Below are 26487 nucleotides of genomic sequence, written 5' to 3'. Positions count from 1 at the left end.
CGCCCGCCGCTGCCCGCCCCGCCCGCTCCGCCGCCATCGCGGCCCGGCCGCCGCTCCCCGCCTGCTCCCTCCCTCGGCCGCGGGCAGGAGGGGCCGCCCGGGGCCTGGCGGCCGCGGAGAGGTGAGCGGGGTGCGCCGGCAGCGGGCGGGGAGGGACGGGCGGGCTGCCTTCCTGCCTCGCCGCCTGTCTGCCGGTCTCCTTCTCCCATCTCCCTCTGTTTCTCTGTCTCCTTCTTCCCTTCCTCCCTCCCTTTCCCTTCTCTTTCAGTCCCTTCTTTCCTCTTCCTTCCTGTCTCACCCTCCCTCTGCCGTTCTTCTCCCTCCGTTTTCCTCTCTCTTTCCTTCTTTCCCTTCTCTTTCAGTCCCTCCTTTCCTCGGCTGCTTTCCTGTCTCCCCTCCCTCTTGGCTGTTCTCCTTCTCTCCTTTCCCCGTTTCCTTCTGTTTCTCCTTCGTCCATAATTTTTCCCTCTTCTGTTTCTCCCTCTCCTTCCTCCCTCCTTTTCCACCTTTCCCCTCCCTCTCATTCCCTCCTTTCCTTTTCCCTTTTCCTTTCAGTTCCTCCCTCTTTACCTCTCCCTTTCCCCCTTTCTTCCCTTTTCTCCTTATTTTTCCCCTTTTCTCCTCTCCCTTTCAGTTCCTCTTTCCCTTTTTCCCCTCCCTCTCTCCATTTCCTCTATTCCTCTCCTTTTTATTCCCCCTTTTCTCCCCTTTGTCCCTCCTTTTTCCCCTTTTTTCCCCCCTTTTCCCATGATTCTCTCTCCTTAAAATTTCAAATAATTTAAATTAAATCCAAATAATTAAATTTATATCTCAAATACAACCCATAAAATAAAATCCCCTGGGATTTTATCATTAAGGTTTTCCATGATTCTTGCTCCTTAAATGTCAAAATAATTCAATTCCCACCTTGCACACAGCTCATAAAGTGGATTTTTAAGGACCTGGAGGAGCTCTGTGCTTACTGAGGGTGCACTAATGAATTGTAAGGAGTTAATTAAATTGTAATTAAGGGTTTTTTAACCAGATGAGCAGCAGCAGCAATAAGAGGGCCCCCACCACAGCCACGCAGAGGCTGAAGCAGGATTACCTGAGGATCAAAAAGGATCCAGTGCCTTACATCTGTGCTGAGCCCCTGCCCTCCAACATCCTGGAATGGTGGGCATGGGGATGGGACATGGAGAGGGGAATTGGGGTGGGAATTGGGAAATGGGGATGGGAATTGGGATAGGAATTGGGGGTGGGAATAGAAATGGGAGTGGGAAGTGGGGATGGGAAATGGGGATTGGAAATCAGGATGGGAATGGGAATTGGGGTAGGAATTTGGGATGGGAATAGAATTGGGAGTGGGAAGTGGGAGTGGGAAGTGGGAACTGGGGATGGGAGTGGGAATTGGGAAATGGGGATGGGAATTGGGATAGGAATTGGGGTGGGAATATGGGAATGGGAAATGGAGAGGGGAACTGGGGATGGGAATTTGGGAATGGGAAATGGAGAGGGGAATTGGGGTGGGAATTTGGAATGGGAATTGGGGGTGGGAATAGAAATGGGAGTGGGAAGTGGGGATGGGAAATGGGGATTGGAAATCAGGATGGGAATGGGAATTGGGGTAGGAATTTGGGATGGGAATAGAAATGGGAGTGGGAAGTGGGAACTGGGGATGGGAGTGGGAATTGGGAAATGGGAATGGGAAATGGAGAGGGGAACTGGGGATGGCAATTTGGGAATGGGAAATGGAGAGGGGAATTGGGGATGGGAATTTGGGAATGGGAAATGGAGAGGGGAATTGGGGATGGGAATTTGGGAATGGGAAATGGAGAGGGGAATTGGGGTGGGAATTTGGAATGGGAATTGGGGGTGGGAATAGAAATGGGAGTGGGAAGTGGGGATGGGAAATGGGGATTGGAAATCAGGATGGGGATGGGAATTGGGGTAGGAATTTGGGATGGGAATAGAAATGGGAGTGGGAATTGGGAGTGGGAAGTGGGAACTGGGGATGGGAGTGGGAATTGGGAAATGGGGATGGGAATAGAAATGGGAATGGGAATTGAAATGGGAATTGAGAATTGGGAATTGGGGTAGGAATTGGGGATGGGAATAGAAATGGGAATTGGGAATGGAAATTGAGAATTGGGGGTGGAAATGGGGATGGGGAATAGAAATTGGGGATGTGGATTAGGGTAGGAATTGAGGGTGGGGGTGGGAATGGGGATTGGAGGTGGAGAATTGGGATGGAAACTGGGGAGGGAATGTGGGTGGGAGCAGGGGATGGAGAAGTGGGGTGAGAGCTGTGGGATTGGGGATGGGGAACTGGAGCTGGAGGTGGAGAATTGAGATGGGAGTTGGGGATGGGAATTGGGAATTGGGGTGCACTGTCCCTCTCTCCTGGAGAAGGGTTCCCAGCCTGTCAGGTCTCTCTCCCTCTCCTGGCTGAGGGGGAAGCTCTGCCTGAGGCTGATCCTGATGTTCTGGGGTGTTTGTGGTTTCCCAGTGTTGCATCCCCTCTTTTCCAGGCACTACGTGGTGCGAGGGCCCGAGCTGACCCCATATGAAGGTAAATCCCTGCCTGGGGGTTTGCATGGACATTCAGGAATTCCAGGGGCTGGGAAAAGGCAAAATAATCCACTAAAAACAGCTCCAAAAACTGGGAAAGAGGTGGAGAAAGGGGGATGCTGCGGTCAATCATTCTTCTCTTGTGATTAAGAGAATCCCACTCAAGAGTGGGAATTATTTATATATAAATTTAAATATATTTAAATATAATTCAATATGTATTTAATAAATTTATTTAACCTATTTTGGAGAAGGAATAAAGCAGGCTAATTGGGGATGGGAATTTGAATTGCGGTGCGAATTATTAATTAAATATAATTTATTTAACCCATTTAGGTGGTTTGGAAGAAGGAATAAAGCAGGGAAATTGAGGATGGGGATTTTTTATTAAATACAACCCATCCAACCCATTTTTGGCTGGTTTGCAGGTGGATATTACCACGGAAAATTAATATTCCCTCGAGAATTCCCTTTCAAACCCCCCAGTATTTATATGATCACCCCCAATGGAAGGTTCAAGTGCAACACAAGGTAAGGACTCCTTGCCAGCATTCCCATCCCAAATCCAGGGCTCCTTCCCAGCATTCCCATCCCAAATCCAGGGCTCCTTCCCAGCATTCCCATCCCAAATCCAGGGCTCCTAGCCAGCATTCCCATCCCAAATCCAGGGCTCCTTCCCAGCATTCCCATCCCAAATCCAGGGCTCCTTCCCAGCATTCCCATCCCAAATCCAGGAGTCATTCCCAACACTCCAGCCATTCCCATCCCAGCCATTCCCATCCCAAATCCAGGACTCCTTCCCAACATTCCCATCCCAAATCAAGGACTCCGTCCCAATGTTCCCATTCCAGCAATTCCCATCCCGAACCAAGAACTCTTCCCCAGCATTGCAGCCATTCCCATCCCAGCTGAGTCCCATCCCAAATCCAGACCCCTTCCCACCATCCCAGCCCTTCCCACCATCCCAGCCCTTCCCACCATCCCAGCCCTTCCCACCATCCCAGCCCTTCCCACCATCCCAGCCCTTCCCATCATCCCAGCCATTCCCATCCCAAATCCAGGACTCCTTCCCAGCATCCCAGCCATTCCTGTCCCAAATCAAGGACTCCGTCCCAACATTCCCATTCCAGTAATTCCCATCCCAAACTGAGAACTCTTCCCCACCATCCCAGCCCTTCCCCCCATCCCAGCCCTCCCCAGCCCGTTCCCATTCCCGCTTTTCCCGTGGGGCAGGTTGTGTCTGTCCATCACGGATTTCCACCCGGACACCTGGAACCCGGCCTGGTCGGTGTCCACCATCCTGACGGGGCTGCTCAGCTTCATGGTGGAGAAGGGGCCCACCCTGGGCAGCATCGAGACCTCCGAGTTCACCGTGAGTCAGCGGGGCATCCTGGGGATCCTGGGGGGTCGGGGGATCCCAGGGGATCGGGGGGATCCCGGGGGATCCCGGGGGATCGGGGCATCCCAGGAAATCCCACACGTCCCTGGGCCAAGCCGGGGCCTTTCCTGGCCTTGATCCCACAGGGTCAGAAATGAACATAATCCGTGTCTAGAAACATTCATCACACTGGAAAATACTCACTTTTAAGAGCTACAAACCACTTGGGGAGCTTTGGGAATTTGGGATGTCTCAGGGACAAAGCCTGGTTGGGATTTGATTCCCTTTTTTTTCTTTGACCTTGATCCCACAGGATCAAAAATGAACATAATTCGTGGCAAGAAACATCAGTTCTAGTGGAAAGTGCTCGATTTTAAGAGCTACAAACCACTTGGGGAGCTTTGGGAATTTGGGATGTCTCAGGGACAAAGCCTGGTTTGGATATGCTTCCCTTTTTTTTTCTTTGACCTTGATCCCACAGGATCAAAAATGAACATAATTCGTGGCAAGAAACATCAGTTCTAGTGGAAAGTGCTCGATTTTAAGAGCTACAAACCACTTGGGGAGCTTTGGGAATTTGGAAAACTTTGGGAATTTATGATATCTCAGGGACAAAGCCTGGTGGGGATTTGATTCCCTTTTTTTCCCTTGACCTTGATCCCACAGGATCAAAAATTAACGTAATTCATGGCAAGAAACATCAGTTCTAGTGGGAAGTGCTCGGTTTTAAGAGCTACAAACCACTTGGGAAGCTTTGGGAATTTGGGATGTCTCGAGGATAAAGCCTGGCTGGGATTTGGTTCCTTTTTTTTCCTTGACTGTGATCACACAGGATCAACAAAATACCAATTTTAGTGAAAAATTCCTCACAAATTTGATGTTTTAAGTGTTGGAAGCCATTTGGGAAGCTTTGGGAATTTAGGATAGCTCAGGGACAAAGCCTGGCTGGGATTTGGTTCCTTTTTTTTCCTTGACCTTGATCCCACATGATCAAAAATTAACACAATTTGTGTCTATGAACATTAATCTCAGTGGAAAATAATCTGTTTTTCCTCCCAGAAAAGGCAGCTGGCTGCACAGAGCTTAGCGTTTAACTTAAAGGATAAAGTCTTCTGTGAGCTCTTCCCTGAGGTGGTGGAGGTAAGGAATCTTCATTAATTAGCCATTTTTCAGTTCCAGAACTCCCTCTCTGCCTCTCCCCAGATTCCACTCTCCCATGCAGGAAATCAAACAAAAAACACCCAAATCACCCCAATTTCCATTGGACTTTTTGTTCCCCCATGCAGGAACTCAACCAAAAGCCCCCAGATCACCCCAATTTCCTCTCCTCTTTTCCAGGAACTCAAACAAAAGCCCCGAAATCCCCCCAAATTCCTCTCCCCTTTTCCAGGAAATGAAGCAAAAGCCCCCAAATCACCCCAATTCCTCTCCCCATTTCCAGGAGATGAAGCAGAAGCAGAAAGCCCAGGACGAGCTGAGCTCCAGACCCCTGTCCCTGCCCCTCCCCAAATTCCACTTTCCCATATAGGAAATCAAACAAAACACCCAAATCACCCCAATTTCCTGTCCCCATTTCCAGGAAATCACCCAAAAGCCCCCAAATCCCCCCAATTTCCTGTCCCCATTTCCAGGAAATGAAGCAAAACCACCCAAATCACCCATATAGGAAATCACCCAAAAGCCCCCCAATCACCCCAATTCCCTATCCCCATTTCCAGGAAATCACCCAAAAGCCCCCCAATCCCCCCAATTTCCTGTCCCCATTTCCAGGTAATCACCCAAAAGCCCCCCAATCACCCCAATTCCCTCTCCCCATTTCCAGGAAATCACCCAAAAGCCCCCCAATCACCCCAATTCCTGTCCCCATTTCCAGGAGATGAAGCAGAAGCAGAAAGCCCAGGACGAGCTGAGCTCCAGACCCCCCTCCCTGCCCCTGCCCGACGTGGTGCCCGACGGGGACGCGCACCTGGGGCACAACGGGCACCCGCTGCTGCACGGGCACGGGGCCCTGGCGCCCGGGCACGCCGGGGGGCTGCAGCAGCCCCCCCGGAACCACGGACTCTTGGGGGGAGCCCTGGCGAACTTGTTTGTCATCGTGGGCTTCGCCGCCTTCGCCTACACAGTCAAGTACGTGCTGAGGAGCATAGCCCAGGAGTGAAGTCCTGCCAGACCAAGTTCTAGTGGGGTTTGGGGTGCTCGGGGCTCTGCGGGGGGATTTTGGGGCTTGGCCCTGCCTGGGGCTCTTCGGGGAACCGTTTTGGTTTGTAGAGTTCTCCTCCATCCGTGGTTTGAGCAGTGAAGATCTTCAGAACATTTTGACTCCGTTGGGTTTTCAACTCAGGATGAGTGAACTCTGTGGAATGGGACTTTTGGGATTGCACAATTGGGGTGGAAGATTTGGGGTTTTTGCCCTGCCTGGGTCATGTTGGAATTTTGGGTTGGGAAGCCCAAGCATTGTGGGGGAGCCACGTTGGTTTGTAGAGTTCTCCTCCAGCTGTGGTTGAACATTGAAGATCTTCAGCAAATTTTTATTCTCTTGAGTTTTCATTCAGGATGAGTGGGGCCCTTAGGAATGGCACTCTTGGGGTGGAAGATTTGGGGTTTTTGCCCTGCCTGGGTCGTGTTGGAATTTTGGGTTGGGAAGCCCAGGCATTGTGGGGGAGCCACGTTGGTTTGTAGAGTTCTCCTCCAGCTGTGGTTGAACATTGAAGATCTTCAGCAAATTTTGACTCTGTTGAGTTTTCATTCAGGATGAGTGGGGCCCTTTGGGATGGGACAATTGGGGTGGAAGATTTGGGGTTTTTGCCCTTCCTGAGTTCTCAGGAGGTTTTGGGTTTTGCTGCTGGTGAGAAGTCAAATTTGTTGGTTTTATTGTCCCAAAAATTGGTTTTATTGTCCCAAAAATGGGATTTATTGTCCCAAAAATTGGTTTTATTGTCCCAAAAATGGGATTTATTGTCCCTAAAATGGGGTTTTGAGTCCCAAAAATGGGTGTTTGTGTCCCAAAAATGGTTTTTTTAGTCCCAAAAATGGGGGTTTGTGTCCCAAAAATTGGTTTTATTGTCCCTAAAATGGGGGTTTGAGTCCCAAAAATGGTTTCATTGTCCCAAAATTCAGCTTTTTGGGCTCTGGTTGGAGGGAGCAGCACCTGGGGAGGGAAAAATTCCAATTTTGGGGTGGGAATAACAAAGGAGCTCCTGCAGAGGGTCAGAGGTCAGACCCCAAATTTGGCTCCATTTAATTCAAGTTTTGCTTCAATTCTTCTTAAAACCCCAAAATTCCTTTGGAATTCCAGAAATATTTTGCCCCAAATCCCAAAATTCCTTTGGGATTCATCTCCTGAACTAAAAATTTAAATTTTATTCAATTCTTTAAAACCCCAACCCCATTTTTTGTTGTTTTTCCCTAAAAATTGGTTGCATTTAAACCCCAAAATTCCAATTTTTTGGGAATTTCTTGGATTTGGAGGAAGTTTTGTGGGATCCCTGTGGATTCCACGATTTGGGATTGAATTTTTATTCCCATTTTTTTGGGGGTTGTTTGGTGTTTTCCTGGGAATTCAGCTTTTCCTTTTCCCCCAAAAAAACCCAGAAAAATAAAATTTCAACCTCTCCCTCAGGATAAAATCTTGGAATAAACCCTTGAAATCCCAGGCTGCAATTCCATGGATTTCAAAGTTTGGGAATTTTCCCACAGAATCTTCATTTTTAATAAAAATCCTGGATTTTTTTTTTTATTTTTCCCTTTTTCCTGAAGATTCCAAGCTCAGAGGATGGAAAGGCTGCGTTGTAAAGAGATTTATTCCTAATAAAAATCCATCCAAAATCGACTTTGTGGGGCTTTTGTTTGGGAATGAAATTCCATGGGGGAAAAACGGGATTGGGGAATTTCAGTTCATGAATAAAATGGTGAAAAATTTTCATTTTTCCTGATTTTTTCCCTTTTGCAGTCGGATTTTCCAGCTTCCCTTGGATCTCTCAGTTTTTCCTTCAAAATTCCAATAATTCCTTGAAATTTTGGGATTTCTTTGGAGCAATCCTGCTGATAATTAATCCTTTTAATTAATATTAAATTATAATATTATAAATATAATTTTATATAATTGCAGTATATATTATTTCTTTATAAATATAATTTATAAAGTATTAATGACATTTTACTATTCAATTTCATTTAGAATTACATGTCATTTATAATTACCGGTGATTAGCGATTAATTAAGCATTAATTATTAATTAATCATTAATCAGGGAGATTAATCCTGCCATTTTCCTGGAAAAAACTGGATTTTTAAAGGAGGAAACTCCCATTTCCAGCAGAAAAATCACCCCAAAAAAAAGGAATTAATTCCATAAAAACTCCCAAAATTCCCAAATTCCTGGAATTTCTTTTGGGAATGAGGACGGCTCATTAGGATTAATTAGGAATTCTTCATTAGCGCCGGGAGCTTTGCCCTGCCGGGTTATTTCCCTTTTGCAGAGGGAGAAATGTGGGAATTTTTCCCCATTTTTCCGGGGATTTGGGGTTTTTTGGGATCGGCCACGAGGGGGCGCCGCGGGGCCGGGAATTGGGGCTGGAGCCGGGATTGGGGAGTCCTGAGCTGGGGATGGTCCCAAAAACCCCAAAATCCCAAAAATCCCAAAATTCCTCCTGGGATTTGGGGAGTCCTGAGCTGGGGATGGTCCCAAAAACCCCAAAATCCCAAAAATCCCAAAATTCCACCTGGGATTTGGGGAGTCCTGAGCTGGGGATGGTCAAAAATCCCAAAAATCCCAAAATTCCACCTGGGATTTGGGGAGTCCTGAGCTGGGGATGGTCCGAAGAACCCCAAAATCCCAAAATTCCTCCTGGGATTTGGGGAGTCCTGAGCTGGGGATGGTCCCAAAAATCCCAAAATCCCAGAAATCCCAAATCCCAAAATCCCAGAAATCCCAAATCCCAAAATCCCAGAAATCCCAAATCCCAAAATCCCAGAAATCCCAAATCCCAAAATCCCAGAAATCCCAAATCCCAAAATCCCAGAAATCCCAAATCCCAAAATCCCAGAAATCCCAAATCCCAAAATCCCAGAAATCCCAAATCCCAAAATCCCAGAAATCCCAAATCCCAAAATCCCAGAAATCCCAAATCCCAAAATCCCAGAAATCCCAAATCCCAAAATCCCAGAAATCCCAAATCCCAAAATCCCAGAAATCCCAAATCCCAAAATCCCAGAAATCCCAAATCCCAAAATCCCAAAATTCCACCTGGGATTGGGGTATCCTGAGCTGGGGATGGTCCCAAAAATCCCAAAATCCCAGAAATCCCAAATCCCAGAAACCCAAAAACCCCAAAATCCCAAAATTCCACCTGGGATTGGGGAATCCTGAGCTGGGGATGGTCCCAAAAATCCCAAAATCCCAAAAATCCCAAATCCCAAAATCCCACCCCGGGGGTGGCTCTGGGAATGTGGGAATTCCCTGGGGAAGATTTTATGGGACTAAAATTGGGAAAAGGATTTTTGGGATGATCCCAAAGATTTGGGGATTTTGGGGGGGGGGGGGGGATTTTTTTGGGGGTACCCAAAAAGTTGGGGGGTTTTGGGGGGGGGGGGGATTTTTGGGATTTTCCCAAATTTGAGAAGAGGATTTCTGGGATGATCTCCAAGCCCTCCAAAAAGGATTTCTGGGACGATCCCAAAACTGGGAAAGGGATTTCTGGGATTTTCCCAAAATCATGGAAAAAACCCCTGGATTCTCCTGGGAAAAACTCCAAAAAAAACCCTGATTTTCCTGGGATAAAATCCCAATAAAACCCCTGATTTTCCTGGGATAAAATCCCAATAAAAACCCTGATTTTCCTGGGATAAAATCCCAATAAAACCCCTGATTTTCCTGGGATAAAATCCCAATAAAAACCCTGATTTTCCTGGAATAAACCCCCCCAAAAAATCTGATTTTCCTGGGATAAATCCCAAATAAAAAGCGCCTTCAGCTCCTCCTTTTTTCCCTTTATTTTATTTTTTCCCTGTTTTTTTCCTCCTCCTTTTTCCCTTTATTTTTTTTCTCTGTTTTTTCATCCCCTCCTTTTTTCCCTTTATTTTTTCCCTGGTTTTTTCCCTCCTCCTTTTTTCCCCAGTTTTTTCCAGCCCCTCCTTTCCCCTTTATTTTTTTCTTTTTTCCCCGTTTTTTTTCCTGCTCCTTTTTTCCCTTTTTTCTTTCCCTTTTTCTTTCAGCCTCTCCTTTTTCCCTTTATTTTTTTTCCCTGGTTTTTTCCCTCCTCCTTTTTTCCCTTTTTTCTTTCCCTTTTTCTTTCAGCCTCTCCTTTTTCCCTTTATTTTTTTTCCCTGGTTTTTTCCCTCCTCCTTTTTTCCCTTTTTTTTCCCGGTGTTTTTTCCAGCCCCTCCTTTTTTCCCTTTATTTTTTCCCCTGTTTTTTTTTCCTTGTCCTTTTCCCCTTTTTTATTTTTTTCCCTGTTTTTTCAGCCCCTCCTTTCCCCTTTATTTTTTTAATTTTTTCCCTGTTTTTTCCTCCTCTTTTTTTCCCTGATTTTTTTAGAATTGATGTCAAACTTAAGGAGGCTAATTTTAAAGAAATTGATTTATTTTATGAGTGGTGATTTGGCTTTTTTTGGTTTTTTTTTTTAAGTTCCAGCCCCTCCTTTTTTCCCATTTATTTTTTTAATTTTTTTTCCCCGTTTTTTTCCCTCCTCCCTCTCCCGGAGTCGATGGAAGCTCCTCCGCGGGGCCGCGGCTGCAGCGGGAATTCCGCCGGGAATTCGGGATTTGGGGTCGGGAATTCGGGATTTGGGGTCGGGATGGGGATGGTCGCGGGGCCGCGGCTTTGGGGCTTTTGGGGTTTTTGGGGTTTTTAGAGGGAAAAACTGGGAAAAAAAAGGAGGAAAAACTTTGGGAAACTCCACCTGCTCCTGCCGGGCTCGGGGCTGCGCTTCAACCCCGGAGCTTTGGGGTTTGGGGTTTGGGGTGTGGAGGATTTGGGGTTTGGGTTTTGGGGTTTGGGGTGTGGAGGATTTGGGGTTTGGGTTTTGGGGTTTGGGGTTTGGGGTTTGTTTTTTGGGGTGTGAAGGATTTGGGGTTTGGTTTTTGGGGTTTGGGGTGTGGAGGATTTGGGGTTTGGGTTTTGGGGTTTGGGTTTTGGGGTTTGGTTTTTTGGATTTCTTTTTTGGGATTTGTTATTTGGGATTTGGGGTTTGGTTTTGGGGGTTTGGGGTGTGAAGGGTTTGGGGTTTGGGGTTTGGTTTTTGGGGGTTTGAGATTTGAGGTTTTGGGATTTGGTTTTGGGTTTTGGAAATTTTTTGGGGGGGGTTGGGATGTGAGATTTGGGATTTGTGTTTAGGGATTTGTTTTTTGGAGTGTGAGGGGTTTGGGGGTTGGAATTGGGATTGGTTTTTGGGGTTTGGTTTTTGGGTTTGGTTTTGGGGATGTAAGGAATTGGGGGTTTAGGATTTTTTTTTGGGGGGTGTGAGGGATTTAAGTTTTGGCATTCATTTTTTGGGGTTTGCTTTTATGGGAGGTAAGGAATTTGGGGTTTGGGATTTGTTTTTTGGGATGTGAGAGGTTTGTTTTTTGGGATTTGTTTTTTGGGGTTTGTTTTTTGGGATGTCAGGGATTTAAGGTTTGGGATTTGCTTTTTGGGGCGTGACATTGTTTTTTGGGATTTGTTTCTTGAGGTGTGAGGAATTCTTTTGGGGTGTGGGGAATCTTTTTGGGACGTGAAGGATCTGCTTTTTGGGATCGATTCTTTTGGGGTGTGAGGGAATTTTTTTGGGATGTGAGGGATCTGGTTTTTGGGATCTGGTTTTTTTGGGGGAATCTGGTTTTTTGGGATTTGTTTTTGGGATCTGGTTTTTTGGATCTGGTTTTTTTGGGGGGGGATTCTGGGTTTTTTGATCTGTTTTTTTGGGATCTGGTTTTTTTTTTTGGATCTGTTTTTGAGGATCTGTTTTTGGGGATCTGTTTTTTGGGATCTGTTTTTTTTGGGGTCTGGTTTTGGGATCTGTTTTTTTGGATCTTTTTTTGGGATCTGTTTTTGGGGATCTGTTTTTTGGGATCTGTTTTTTTTGGGGGGGTCTGTTTTTGGGATCTGTTTTTGGGATCTGTTTTTTGGATCTTTTTTGGGATCTGTTTTTGGGGATCTGTTTTTTTGGATCTTTTTTTGGGATCTGTTTTTGGGGATCTGTTTTTTGGGATCTGTTTTTTTGGGGTCTGTTTTTGGGGTCTGTTTTTGGGATCTGTTTTTGGGATCTGTTTTTGGGGTCTGTTTTTGGGGTGTGCGGATTTTTGGGGTTCTGTCCCTCCGGGCCGGGCTGCGCTGCCGCCCGTTCCCCGGATTCCGCTCCCTGCAGAAATCCCAGGATTTCTCCCGGGAGCGGCCGGGCCGGACTCGGGCTCCGAGCCGAGCCTGGCTAAGCCCCGCCTGAGCCGGGCTCAGCTCCGCCCTGCAGCTTCCAGCACCTTTAAAACCAGTTTTAAACCCCACCTGGGGGGGGGGATCTGTTTTTGGGGATCTGTTTTTTGGGATCTGTTTTTTTTGGGGGGGTCTGTTTTTGGGATCTGTTTTTGGGATCTGTTTTTTGGATCTTTTTTGGGATCTGTTTTTGGGGATCTGTTTTTTTGGATCTTTTTTTGGGATCTGTTTTTGGGGATCTGTTTTTTGGGATCTGTTTTTTTGGGGTCTGTTTTTGGGATCTGTTTTTGGGATCTGTTTTTGGGGTGTGCGGATTTTTGGGGTTCTGTCCCTCCGGGCCGGGCTGCGGTGCCGCCCGTTCCCCGGATTCCGCTCCCTGCAGAAATCCCAGGATTTCTCCCGGGAGCGGCCGGGCCGGACTCGGGCTCCGAGCCGAGCCTGGCTAAGCCCCGCCTGAGCCGGGCTCAGCTCCGCCCTGCAGCTTCCAGCACCTTTAAAACCAGTTTTAAACCCCACCTGGGGGGGCTGAGAGCCTTTAAAACCGGCTTCAAACCCCAGTTCGGGGGGCAGAGTAAAACCGGTTTTAAATCCGATTTGGGATCAGAAAGGGCTGAGTAAAACCAGTTTTAATCTGGATTTTAGGGGCACTGAGTGCCTTTAAAACCAGTTTTAGGCTGGATTTAGGGGGCAGAGTAAAACCGGTTTTAAATCCGATTTGGGATCAGAAAGGGCTGAGTAAAACCAGTTTCAAACTGGATTAAGGGGGTCAGAAGGGGCAGAGTAAAACCAGTTTTAATCTCAATTTTGGGGCTCTGAGTGCCTTTAAAACCAGTTTTAGGCTGGATTTAGGGGGCAGAGTAAAACCATTTTCAAGCCCTATTTGGGGTGCAGAGTAAAACCAGTTTTAATCTCAATTTTAGGGGCACTGAGTGCCTTTAAAACCAGGTTTAAGCTGGATTTAGGGGGCAGAGTAAAACCAGTTTCAAGCCCCATTTGGGGTGCAGAGTAAAACCAGTTTTAATCTCGATTTTGGGGGCACTGAGCACATTTAAAACCAGTTTTAGGCTGGATTTAGAGGGGCAGAGTAAAACCAGTTTTAATCTGGATTTTGGGGGCTCTGAGCACATTTAAAACCAGTTTTAGGCCGGGTTTAGGGCAGAGCAGCCCCTCGCCTCTGGGATTTCTGGGAAGCTGCCACGGACTCAGCTCCATCTCCTGAGGATCCAGAATTCCAAACAAATTCCAAACAAATTCCAAACAAACTCCAAACAAATTCATCTCCGGCTTTTCCATCCCGAGGAGCTGCTTGGAACCTTCTGGAATTTGGATTTTTTGGACAAAAATCCGCTTGGATCCTCCTGAAATTTGGATTTTTTGGACACAAATCTGCTTGGATCCTCACCTGCTTAATTCTGGATTTATTTTTAGAGACAAATCTGGGTTTTTTTTTGCTCCTGAAGGATTTTACACCTTGATCCTGACCTGGCTAATTTGGATTTTTTTGACACAAATCTGATTTTTTTTTATTGCTGACTGCTTGGATCCTTCTCACCTGCTGAATTCTGGATTTATTTTAGAGACAAATCTGGTTTTTGTTGATCCTGAAGGATTTTGCACCTGGCTCCTTGACCCCAACCTGGTAAATTCGGATTTTTGGACACAAATCCAATTTTTTTGTTCTGGATCATTTTCCTGCTGTCTCCTTGACCCCGACGTGGTAAATTTGGATTTTTTGGACACAAATCCGGATTTTCCTTGGTCCTGGATCATTTTCCTGCTGTCTCCTTGACCCCGACCTGGTAAATTTGGATTTTTTGGACACAAATCCGGATTTTCCTTGGTCCTGGATCATTTTCCTGCTGTCTCCTTGACCCCGACGTGGTAAATTCGGATTTTTTGGACACAAATCCACTTTTTCCTTTCTCCTGGATCATTTTCCTGCTGTCTCCTTGACCCCGACCCGGTAAATTTGGGTTTTCTGGACCCCAGTCGCCTTTCCCTGGCTGCCGCCATGCCGGGCCGCTGGCTGCTGCTGGCGCTGCTGTGCCACCAGCTGTGTCCCCGCGCGGTGGCCGCGGCCAGGAAGGACAGGAGGGGCAGGAAGGAGCAGCCAGAGCCCCCCAGCGCCTCCCTGGCCAACGGCGACGAGCAGCCCCAGGTGGGTTTGGGAGCATTCCTGGAGTTATTCTGGATTTTTGGGGATTTTCCTGCCTTTTCCCGGCCTCGTTTCATCCATTCCCTTCAATTTTTGTGTTTAATTTTGGTGGTTCCTCATGTTGGGAAACAGCAGGGAACTCCCAAGTTGGGTTCTGGGATCATTCCCAATGTTTTTGGGATTTTCCTGCCTTTTCCCAGCCTGGTTTCATCAATTCCCTTTGATTTTTATGTTTGATTTTTATGTTTAATTTTTACGGTTTCTCGTGTTGGGAAGAGCAGGGAACTCCCAAGGTGGGTTTGGGATCATTCCCAGAATGATCCATTCTTCTGTCCTCTGACCATCTGGGTGGGTTTTCCCTGGAATTTCAGGGGATTATCAGGGAATGGGAGTCCCAGCAGTGGGAAAAAGATCTCTGAGGGACTCAGAAAAAGATCTCTGAGGGACTTTTGGAGCTCTTGGCTCCTCCTGATCCCTCAGTGTCCTCCCAAAACCAGCCTGGGCTGGATTTTTGCATCCTTGACCATCTGGGTGGGTTTTCCATGGACTTTGAAGATCTCTGAGGGCCTTTGGGAGTTCTTGGCTCCACCTGATCCCTCAAGGACACCCTCAGTGTCCTCCAAAAGCAGCAGGAACAGCCATGGCTGGATTTTTCCATCCCCTGACCATCTGGGTGGGTTTTCCATGGAATTTAAAGATCTCTGAGGGACTTCTGGAGCTCTTGGCTCCTCAGGGACACCCTGTGTCCTCCAAGAGCAGCACCACCAGCCAAGGCTGGATTTTTCCATCCCCTGAACATCTGAGTGGGTTTTCCATGGAGTTTAAAGATCTCTGAGGGACTTCTGGAACTCTTGGCTCCTCCTGATCCCTCAGTGTCCTCCCAAACCCAGCCTGGGCTGGATTTTTCCATCCCCTGAACATCTGGGTGGGTTTTCCATGGAGTTTAAAGATCTCTGAGGGACTTCTGGAACTCTTGGCTCCTCCTGATCCCTCGGTGTCCTCCCAACCCCAGCCTGGGCTGGAGTTTTCCATCCCCTGACCATCTGGGGGGGTAATTTAAAGATCTCTGAGGGACTTTTGGAGCTGGATTTGGGGTCCCTCTGAGCAGTGAGTCCATGGCCATGTCCTGGCGTGTCCCCAGCTCGCGGAGGCCGCGGACGCGCGGCTCACGGACCCGCGCAGGACCTGGATCTCCTTCGTGCACCGCCCGGACGACGGGAAGAGCTCCAAGAGGAGATGCAAAGGGAAGGACAAAAAATTGGTAAAATTTGCACCCCGCGTGTCCCACGCTTCCCTTCCTGCTGCTCATCCTCTCCCCAGCCCGAACAGTGCTGAGCTTCCTTTTTTTGGGTTTAATTTCTCCATTTTTGGAGAAGTTTGATCCTTCTGGCTTCGGCAGAGGAGATGTGGGAATTTTCAACCAGCCTCTCTCAAACTGAGCCTTTTTTGGGTTATTTTCCTGCTCATTCAAAAGAAAATCCATATTTTTTTTTCTCCCTCCAAGAGATAAATCCAAGTATCCCAAAGGATAAATTAATCAAGGTGTGGACAAGTGGTTTATTTCAAATTAATGAGCTGAGTGACAGCTCATTAATCGTGTGGCACTTTTCATCTGTTCCTTGGACAATCTTGGATTCTTTTAATGATTTTAATTATTTGAGGATTTTTTTTGCATCCTCTGAAAGTCTGGGCAGCTTTTCCATGGAATTTTAGAGGATTTTCCAAGGAATGGGAGTCCCAGCAGCTGGACAAAGATCTCTGAGGGACTCTCAGAGCTCTTGGCTGCTCCTGACCCCTCAGTGTCCTCCAAAAATTCTCAGGAATTTTCTGGGAACAGCCCCCCTCACGTTGCTGATGTTCCTGTAGGATTTTCTGCAATTCCCAGGTTTTAATCCCAATTTTTCCTTTCTTTGCTCCCTCAGCGAGGCCTGGTGGGGCCTCCGGGGCCTCCTGGGCCTCAGGGGCCTCCAGGAGCTCCTGGGGCTGAAGTCACCAGGGAAGTTCTTCTGCAGGAGTTCAAGGAGATCTTGAAAGGTAAAAGATTTTAAAAAGTCACAGATTTTCAAAGGGTATTCAAGGTAAAGGGTAATAAAGGCTGGAGGAGCTTTGTCTTGGTGAAGAACCATGAACCAAAATGGCAACCAAAGATGTTCCCCCAGTGCTGCTGGGCTTTAACTGAAGATCCATGTGCAGGATTCCAAGCACACATGAATGGTTTCATAGGCCAGGCCCTTCAATGAAGATTTTATTTCATTTTATTTCATTTTATTTCATTTTATTTCATTTTATTGCCCTTTTCCCCTCAGAAGCCATCAAGCCTGGGGCCTCCCTGGTCCTTTTGGCCCACCCCAGCCAGCTGCCCCCACTAGGCTGGGCCCTTAACTGAAGATTTTATTTCCTTTTATTTTATTTCATTTAATTTTATTTTATTTTGTTTCATTTTATTCAATTTTATTTCATTTTATTTCCTTTTAATGCCCTTTTCCCCTCAGAAATCATCAAGCACAGGCCCTCCCTGGCCACCTCGGCCCACCCCAGCCAGCTGCTGCTGTCCCTGGAGGAGGTTCCACCACAGGAACAGGAATGGCCAGGCCCTTAAATGAAGATTTTATTTAATTTTATTCCATTTTATTCTATTTTATTGCCCTTTTCCCCTCAGAAGCCCTGGAGCACAGGGCCTCCCTGGCCACCTCGGCCCACCCCAGCCAGCTGCCCCCGCTGCTGCTGTCCCTGGAGGAGGCTCCATCACAGGCCAGGCCCTTAAATTTCGATTTTATTTAATTTTATTCCATTTTATTGCCCTTTTCCCCTCAGAAGCCCTGGAGCACAGGGCCTCCCTGGCCACCTCGGCCCACCCCAGCCAGCTGCCCCCGCTGCTGCTGTCCCTGGAGGAGGCTCCATCACAGGCCAGGCCCTTAAATTTCGATTTTATTTAATTTTATTCCATTTTATTGCCCTTTTCCCCTCAGAAGCCCTGGAGCACAGGGCCTCCCTGGCCACCTCGGCCCACCCCAGCCAGCTGCCCCCGCTGCTGCTGTCCCTGGAGGAGCTCCCGTCCCGGCGGCGCGTGGAGGAGGCGTTCCACTGCAAGCTCAAGGGCCAGGTGCTGGTGGACAAGAAGACCTTGGTGGAACTCCAGAATTTCCAGTCGGTGAGCAATTCCAGACTCATCCTGCTGGGGATCAGCTCCCTGCGTGGCTCTGTGGGGCTTCCTGCTCTGCCCAGAAACTCCTCTGGGCTGGAAGGAAGAGACACATCCAGGAGAAGGTGTCCAAAGGAGGGCCAGAGGTGGATCCACCTGGGATCCCCTTTTAAAATCCAGTATTCCTGATGGATCCACCTGGGATCCCCTTTTAAAATCCAGTATTCCTGATGGATCCACCTGGGATCCCCTTTTAAAAATCAAATATTCCAGAGGTTCTGCCACTGATGGATCCACCTGGGATCCCCTTTTAAAATCCAATATTCCTGATGGATCCACCTGGGATCCCCTTTTAAAATCCAATATTCCTGATGGATCCACCTGGGATCCCCTTTTAAAATCAGATATTCCAGAGGTTCTGCCACTGATGGATCCACCTGGGATCCCCTTTTAAAATCCATTATTCCTGATGGATCCATCTTGGATCCCCTTTTTAAATCCAATATTCCTGATGGATCCATCTTGGATCCCTTTTTTAAATCAAATATTCCAGAGGTTCTATCCCTGATGAATCCACCTTGCATCCCCTTTTAAAATCAAATATCCCCAAAGTTCTGCCACTGCCACTGATGGATCCATCTTGGATCTCCTTTTTCAATCCATTATTCCATTATTTCCCAAACTTTTGGCAGCTTGTCTTGGCAGCCAGGCAGGATCAGCCCTGAGGCATGGGCAGGGCTGGAGGGAGAGCTGCTGCCTCATTAATTAGCAGGGAAAATGGGACTAATTAAGCCATGCCAGCCGTGGGCTGCTGCTTCCTGTGCCTCAGGATGAGGTGCCCAACTCATTCCCGGTTTTTCCTGGCTCGGAGCTGCTGTGGCAGGCTCTGGGTGCCAAGCTGGCACCGCAGCCCGGGACAGGAAGAATCGGGTTTGGGCTTGTGCCCCCTGGGAGAGGGGAATGCAGAGCCAGAGCAGCTCAGGGGTTTGGGATCAGCTCTGGGATTTGGGATCAGCTCAGGGGTTTGGGATCAGCTCTGGGATTTGGGATCAGCACAGGGGTTTGGGATCAGCACAGGGATGGAGCCAGAGCGGCTCAGGGGTTTGGGCTCAGCCCAGGGATTTGGGCTCAGCCCAGGGCTGGATTTGGGCTCAGCCCAGGGCTCAGGGCTCGGGGCTCAGCCCAGGGCTGGATTTGGGCTCAGCCCAGGGCTCGGGGCTCAGCCCAGGGATTTCTCTCAGCTCTGCTCTCTCCACAGCCCCTGGCCAAGGGCGCGTTCCTGCGGGGCTCGGGGCTCAACCTGGCCACCGGCCGCTTCACCGCCCCCGTGGGCGGCATCTACCAGTTCTCAGCCAACGTGCACATCGGTGAGTGCTGCCCAAAGCCCCGGAGACCCCAAAGCCCCGGAGACCCCAAACCCCTGGAGAACCCCCAGAGGAGGCTCTGGAGGACGCCCTGGAGAATCCCTGGATGTTCCAGAGGTTCTGCCACTAATGGCCAGTGATGGATCCCCTTTTTAAATCCATTACCCCAGAGGTTCTGCCACTGATGGATGAACCCTGCTGGATATAATTTTAAATCCATTATCCCACAGGTGCTATCCCTGGTGGATCCACCTGGGATTCCCTTTCTAAATCCATTATCTCAGAGGTTCTGCCACTGATGGATGAACCCTGCTGGATATAATTTTAAATCCATTATCCCAGAGGTTCTATCACTCGTGGAACCATCTTGGATCCCCATTTTAAATCCATTACCCCAGAGGTTCTATCCCTGATGGACCCACCAGGTTCCGTCCCTGATGGACCCACCAGGTTCCATCCCTGATGGACCCACCAGGTTCTGCCCTGATGGATCCACCTGGGATCCCCTTTCTAGATCCATTATCCCAGAGGTTCTGCCACTGATGGATCCACCGTGGTGGATATAATTTTAAATCCACTATCCCAGAGGTTCTATCCCTGATGGACCCACCAGGTTCCGTCCCTGATGGACCCACCAGGTTCCATCCCTGATGGACCCACCAGGTTCTGCCCTGATGGACCCACCAGGCTCTGCCCTGATGGACCCACCAGTTCCATCCCTGCTGCCCACTGATGGATCCCCCTTGGATCTGCTGCCTTTGGCTCCATCAGATCAGAGGAACCTTCTGGCACCTCCTGCGGCCGTCCCGGGGCTGCTGGTGTCCCTGGGGAGCGCAGACCCCAGAACTGGTGGGGCTCTGACACTGTCCCCCTGTTCCTGCCAGACCACAGCGAGCTGAAGAGCAAAGTGCAGCTGCGGGCGCGGGACAGCGTGCGGGTGCTGATCTGCATCGAGTCCCTGTGCCACCGGCACACGTGAGTCACGCCGGGCCCTCCTTCTCCTGATCTGCCACATTCCCAGCACTTCAGCCACTTGGGCAGTTCTTTCCCTCCCGTTTCCCTCAGGGGGATTTTGGGAGCTTTTCCAGCAGAGGGCAAAGCTGGGCTCTGTGCTTGGCCCCAGATCACAAATCCCTGCCCAGGGTGGTTTTAATGCCCTGCCCTGAGCTCCTCCAGATATCCACAGATGCAGAAATGCAGAGATGCAGAAATGCACAGGTGCAGAAATCAGGATGGATTTGTGATGGAACCCAGAGAGATCAGGATGGATTTGGGGCAGATCCCTCAGGATGGATTTGGGACACATCCCAGGATGATCAGGATGGATTTGGAACAGATCCCAGATCCATCCACCCCCCCATCCATCATCCATCATCCATCATCCATCCATCCATCATAATTAAAAAAAAAAAAGGAGGAAAGTTGTTGATTTAGTTGGGAAAATAAGGAAAAGCCGGGCTCAAAGCTGAGTTTAACTGGGTGTGTGCTCAGTGGCAGGTGGCAAGTGGCTCCCACTTTTTATTTTTTCTGGAAAAAACCCATTGGGACTTGCAGGGATTCATCACTGGGAAAAAAATAATTTAAAAAAAAGGAGGAAAGGGGTTGGTTTAATTGGGAAAATAAGGAAAACAATGATGGGCAGGAATTCCATCCCTGATGGACCCACCAGGCTCTGCCCTGATGGACCCACCAGTTCCATCCCTGCTGCCCACTGACGGATCCCCCTTGGATCTGCTGCCTTTGGCTCCATCAGATCAGAGGAACCTTCTGGCACCTCCTGCGGCCGTCCCGGGGCTGCTGGTGTCCCTGGGGAGCGCAGACCCCAGAACTGGTGGGGCTCTGACACTGTCCCCCTGTTCCTGCCAGACCACAGCGAGCTGAAGAGCAAAGTGCAGCTGCGGGCGCGGGACAGCGTGCGGGTGCTGATCTGCATCGAGTCCCTGTGCCACCGGCACACGTGAGTCACGCCGGGCCCTCCTTCTCCTGATCTGCCACATTCCCAGCACTTCAGCCACTTGGGCAGTTCTTTCCCTCCCGTTTCCCTCAGGGGGATTTTGGGAGCTTTTCCAGCAGAGGGCAAAGCTGGGCTCTGTGCTTGGCCCCAGATCACAAATCCCTGCCCAGGGTGGTTTTAATGCCCTGCCCTGAGCTCCTCCAGATATCCACAGATGCAGAAATGCAGAGATGCAGAAATGCAGAGATGCAGAAATGCACAGGTGCAGAAATCAGGATGGATTTGTGATGGAACCCAGAGAGATCAGGATGGATTTGGGGCAGATCCCTCAGGATGGATTTGGGACACATCCCAGGATGATCAGGATGGATTTGGAACAGATCCCAGATCCATCCACCCCCCCATCCATCATCCATCATCCATCATCCATCCATCCATCATAATTAAAAAAAAAAAAGGAGGAAAGTTGTTGATTTAGTTGGGAAAATAAGGAAAAGCCGGGCTCAAAGCTGAGTTTAACTGGGTGTGTGCTCAGTGGCAGGTGGCAAGTGGCTCCCACTTTTTATTTTTTCTGGAAAAAACCCATTGGGACTTGCAGGGATTCATCACTGGGAAAAAAATAATTTAAAAAAAAAGGAGGAAAGGGGTTGGTTTAATTGGGAAAATAAGGAAAACAATGATGGGCAGGAACCAGCCGGGCTTAAAACTGAGTTTAACTGGGTTTGTGCTCAGTGGCAGGTGCCAAGTGGCTCCAACTTTTCATTTTTTAATCTGTTTATTTCTTATTTTTTAGGTCCTTGGAAGTCATTGCTGGCCTGGAAAGCAACAGCAAAATCTTCACTGTTTATGTGCATGGCTTGCTGCAGCTGCAGGTGGGGCCCTGGAAATTGGGAATTTCTGCCCCAAATCTCTGGGCAGGACAGAGATTCCTCCTTCTCCTTCTCCTTCTCCTTCTCCTTCTCCTTCTCCTTCTCCTTCTCCTTCTCCTTCTCCTTGTTCTTTGTCTTGTTCTTGTTCTTGTTCTTCTTGTTCTTGTTCTTGTTCTTGTTCTTGTTCTTGTTCTTCTTCTTCTTCTTCTTCTTCTTCTTCTTCTTCTTCTTCTTCTTCTTCTTCTTCTTCTTCTTCTTCTTCTTCTTCTTCTTCTTCTTCTTCTTCTTCTTCTTCTTCTTCTTCTTCTTCTTCTTCTTCTTCTTCTTCTTCTTCTTCTTCTTCTTCTTCTTCTTCTTCTTCTTCTTCTTCTTCTTCTTCTTCTTCTTCTTCTTCTTCTTCTTCTTCTTCTTCTTCTTCTTCTTCTTCTTCTTCTTCTTCTTCTTCTTCTTCTTCTTCTTCCTCGTTTTCTTCTTCTTCTTCTTTTTCACCTTCTCCTTCTTCTTCCTCTCCACCTCCTCCTCCTCCTCCTCCCTGGTTTGGGTGGTTTTGTGTAACGGGATAAAGAGCCCCCACTGCGGCCCATGGCTGGTTGATTATTGGGTTAAAAGTAATAATAATTAAGGTGTCATTTCCTAATTGGACACGTTGTCCTTATTTAGCCTTGCAGAGAGAGCTCCAGAGCTGCATTTTTGGTTTGCTGGAGTGCAGAACTCCCAGCTTGCAGCACAACAATGTCGATAAAACCCAGTCAGCATCTGAGTCCCAACGGGAAATCCCCTCTCACACACTCAGACACAGACCAGACCCCAGCCCCGCCGGTTCCTGCTGCTGGAAGGGGATTTCCTGCTTTTCCCCCCGGAAATTCCCATTCTTTTCCCGTTTCCCTGCAGGCTGGCCAGTACACCTCCATCTTCGTGGACAACGGCGCCGGGGCTGCCGTCACCGTCCAGCACGGATCCGACTTCATGGGAATGCTGCTGGGAGCCTAGCGCCAGCAGGGCCGGCCCCAATCCCAAAAATCCCGAATTCCTGACTTTGGGATTGAAAAAAAACCCCAGAAATCCCAAATTCCTGACTTTGGGACTGTGCTGCTGGAAGGGGATTTCCTGCTTTTCCCCCCGGAAATTCCCATTCTTTTCCCGTTTCCCTGCAGGCTGGCCAGTACACCTCCATCTTCGTGGACAACGGCGCCGGGGCTGCCGTCACCGTCCAGCACGGATCCGACTTCATGGGAATGCTGCTGGGAGCCTAGCGCCAGCAGGGCCGGCCCCAATCCCAAATCCCAAATTCCTGACGTTGGGATTGAAAAAAAACCCCAGAAATCCCAAATTCCTGACTTTGGGACTGAAAAAACCCAAAAAACCCGAATTCCTGCTTTTGGGACTGAAAAAACCCCAAAATCCTGAATTCCTGCCTTTGGGACTGAAAAAACCCAAAAACCCCGAATTCCTGCCTTTGGGACTGAAAAAACCCAAAAATCCCGAATTCCTGCCTTTGGGATTGAAAAAAAACCCCAAAAATCCCAAATTCCTGCCTTTGGGATTGAAAAAACCCAAAAATCCCCAAAATCCCAAATTCCTGCCTTTGGGACTGAAAAAAAACCCAAAAAATCCCAAATTCCTGCCTTTGGGATTGAAAAAACCCAAAAATCCCCAAAATCCCAAATTCCTGCCTTTTGGACTGAAAAAACCCAAAAATCCCAAATCCCAAATCCCTGCCTTTGGGACTGAAAATCCCAAATCCCGAATCCCGAATCCCTGCCTTTGGGACTGAAAACCCCAAAACCCCAAATCCCGAATCCCGAATCCCTGCCTTTGGGACTGAAAATCCCAAATCCCGAATCCCTGCCTTTGGACTGAAAATCCCAAATCCCAAATCCCAAATCCCTGCCTTTGGATGAACCCCCTCCCTCTGGCCTTGAAGTTCCTCCAGAATCGCGAATCCCCCCCGGCTCCTCCACTTTGCTCCCAGAAGTCGCTGCTGGTTTTGGAGCTCCTCACCAGCTCGTTCTTCACCACAATTCTGCTTTTTTCCCTCTTTTTACCCCCAAAACCCCTGGAATATTTAATTTTTGCTTCACGGAGCAGCACGCTGACCTTTGGGGCTCGTTCGTTGTAATTTGATTTTTCACCCTAGCACTTGGAACCAGCACGGGGTTGGGGGTTTTTTGGGGTTGGTTTGGGGTTTTTTGGGGTTGGTTTGGGGTTTTTTGGGGTTGGAAATGAAGGATTGAGCTGGGAAATATCAGAAATAAATCATGACTCCTTTCTGTGTGCTGGGGGGGAGGGGACAGGGATTTTCCAGCAAAGTTGGTTTTTCCAGGGGGTTGGAAATGGTTGGGATCCTCCCCAGGCTCAGAATTGGGTGCGTTTGACCAGGAAAATGTTGGATTTTTCCACAACCCAAGGAAGCCAAGCTTGAACTCTTTACTTGGGGTCCTTTGTAGCAAAATAAAATTCTATATATTATAATTATATGTTATATATTGTACATTTTATAAATATAATTATATATATTATTTTTAAATGCATATAATATATATAATTATATGTGTATATATGGTTTTCCATGGTTTATAACGAGTTTTCCCAGTTTATTTATTCACTGTCCCTCAAACCTGGAATCCTGAACTCCTCCCCAAACCAGGAATCCTGAATTTATCCACGAACCCAAGATCCCAAATTCTCCCTCAAACCAGGAATCCCAAACTGCCCCCAATCCCAGAATCCCAAACTCTCCCTCGGACCAGGATTCTCAAACTCTCCCTCAATCCCCAAATCCCAAAGTCTCCCCAATCCCCAAATCCCCCAATCCCAGAATCCCAAACTCCCCCAAAATCCCAGAATCCCCCTCAATCCTGGAATCCCAAACTCCCCCAATCCCCAAATCCCAAAATCCCCAAATCCCAAACTCCCCCTCAATCCCAAAGTCCCAAACTCCCCCCAATCCCAAAATCCCCCAATCCCAGAACCCCAAACTCCCCCTCAATCCTGGAATCCCAAACTCCCCCAACCCCAAATCCCCCGATCCCAAGCTCCCTTTTCATCCCAAACCTGAGCCAGCTCCCCCATCCCGGGCCTTGCTCCCTCTGGGACATTTTCCGGGCAATCAGGGACGGGAGCAGAAGCGCAGGAATTCTCCCAAAATTCCCTTTTTTGTTGTTTCCAGGGTTTGATTTTCGTTTCCTCCCAGCTTTGATTTTCCTTTGTCCCTTTGATCTGCAGAGCACGAGGGGACGGAGGCGAGGGGCGGTCACGGGTATTGGATTCCCAAAAAAAATAAAATAAAACCTGGAAAGGGGAAAAAAATGGGAAAGCAAAAGTGAAAAAGGAAAATCCAAGAGTGAGGGGGACGTGGGCATTCCCTGCGATATTTTGGGAGTTTTTCCACCCAAAAATTGGGGCCCAATTCCAGAGCTGGAACCTCACTTTGATCCCTGGGTGTGGGGCTGGGAGAGATCCCTGGAAAATTCTGCTCCTGCTCCTGGGAATTCCAGGTTCTGGGTCGGAATTTGGGGGGAATTTGGGGGAGTTTGGAGAATTCTGGGTCCCAAATCTCGACCTGTGTGTGCAAATCCAGGTGTGAATTCCCAAATCTCGACCCGTGTGTGCAAATCCAGGTGTGAATTCCCAAATATCGATCTGTGTGTGCAAATCCAGGTGTGAATTCCCAAATCTCGACCCGTGTGTGCAAATCCAGGTGTGAATTCCCAAATATCGATCTGTGTGTGCAAATCCAGGTGTGAATTCCCAAATCTCGACCCGTGTGTGCAAATCCAGGTGTGAATTCCCAAATATTGATCTGTGTGTGCAAATCCAGGTGTGAATTCCCAAATATTGATCTGTGTGTGCAAATCCAGGTGTGAATTCCCAAATCTCGACCCGTGTGTGCAAATCCAGGTGTGAATTCCCAAATCTCGACCCGTGTGTGCCAATCCCAAGTGGAAAAGTTCCCCGGGGCAGGAGCCGGAGCTGCGGGGCAGGCGCTGAAGGATCTGTCAAGTGGAATTCCAGGAGAAGTGGGAACTGCCAGAAATGGAGAGTCTGGAATGTGCCTAAAATAAATATTCCCTGCCGGGTGTTTATTTTGTCTGGAGGTTCCTGCTCAGGGCTGCAAATCCCGGCCTCGGGATTCTCCAGGGAATCCAGGTGCATTTGGGATTTGTGTGCTGCAAACCTCGCCTCGTTCCCGCATTCCCTGCAGGATGGGGCTGGAATTGTGCTGGGATCCCAAAAGGATTCAGCTGGGACAGAATTCCAGGGAATTCCTCAGGGAAGCAGCTGAGAATCCTTGGAAAAGTGTCCAGGGGGGATTTAATTCCCTGCCTCGGGATTCTCCAGGGAATCCAGGGCCTGGCATCGTCCTAAAGTGGATTTTGGGATTTTTGTGCTGCAAACCTTTCCCTCAATCCCTCCTTCCCTCATTCCCTGCAGGATGAGGTTGGAATTCTGCTGGGATGCTGTGGGATCACATCCAAGTCCAGCTGCCCCATTTGTTTTTGTGGATAAAAGCCCCAAAATTCCCTCCAAAAATCCCACTTTGGGAGCACAAATAATTGATCATTGCATTAATAATAAATCCCAATATTTGGGTTTATTCCTTTTCCTTCCCAAACCTTTGGTTTCCCTGAAGGAATCCCTTTTTCTTTTTGGGATTTTTTTGGTGGGTT

At 48.4% G+C, this 26487-nt stretch overlaps 2 protein-coding genes across 2 annotated transcripts; both read left to right on the top strand.

Moving 5' to 3' along the window:
- Positions 1 to 6: 6 nt before the first annotated feature.
- Positions 7 to 7757, top strand: UBE2J2 (ubiquitin conjugating enzyme E2 J2). Its single transcript, XM_039727730.1, has 7 exons — positions 7 to 121; positions 1025 to 1155; positions 2511 to 2551; positions 2979 to 3081; positions 3784 to 3922; positions 4988 to 5068; positions 5802 to 7757. Exons 2-7 carry the CDS (start codon positions 1025 to 1027, stop codon positions 6084 to 6086), a joined length of 780 nt encoding a protein of 259 aa, XP_039583664.1. The 5' UTR covers positions 7 to 121; the 3' UTR covers positions 6087 to 7757.
- Positions 7758 to 13432: 5675 nt separating this feature from the next.
- Positions 13433 to 22841, top strand: C1QTNF12 (C1q and TNF related 12). The gene is made up of 8 exons (XM_039727692.1): positions 13433 to 14491; positions 15630 to 15749; positions 16411 to 16522; positions 17458 to 17639; positions 18889 to 18997; positions 19879 to 19969; positions 21742 to 21820; positions 22709 to 22841. Exons 1-8 carry the CDS (start codon positions 14345 to 14347, stop codon positions 22805 to 22807), a joined length of 939 nt encoding a protein of 312 aa, XP_039583626.1. The 5' UTR covers positions 13433 to 14344; the 3' UTR covers positions 22808 to 22841.
- The last annotated feature ends 3646 nt before the right edge of the window (positions 22842 to 26487 follow it).

Source organism: Passer montanus, unplaced genomic scaffold (assembly GCF_014805655.1).
Source record: "Passer montanus isolate IOZ18808 unplaced genomic scaffold, ASM1480565v1 scaffold62, whole genome shotgun sequence".
Taxonomy (NCBI): domain Eukaryota; kingdom Metazoa; phylum Chordata; class Aves; order Passeriformes; family Passeridae; genus Passer; species Passer montanus.
Note: the sequence above shows the minus strand (reverse complement) of the source record. Positions and strands in the feature narration are given on the sequence as shown.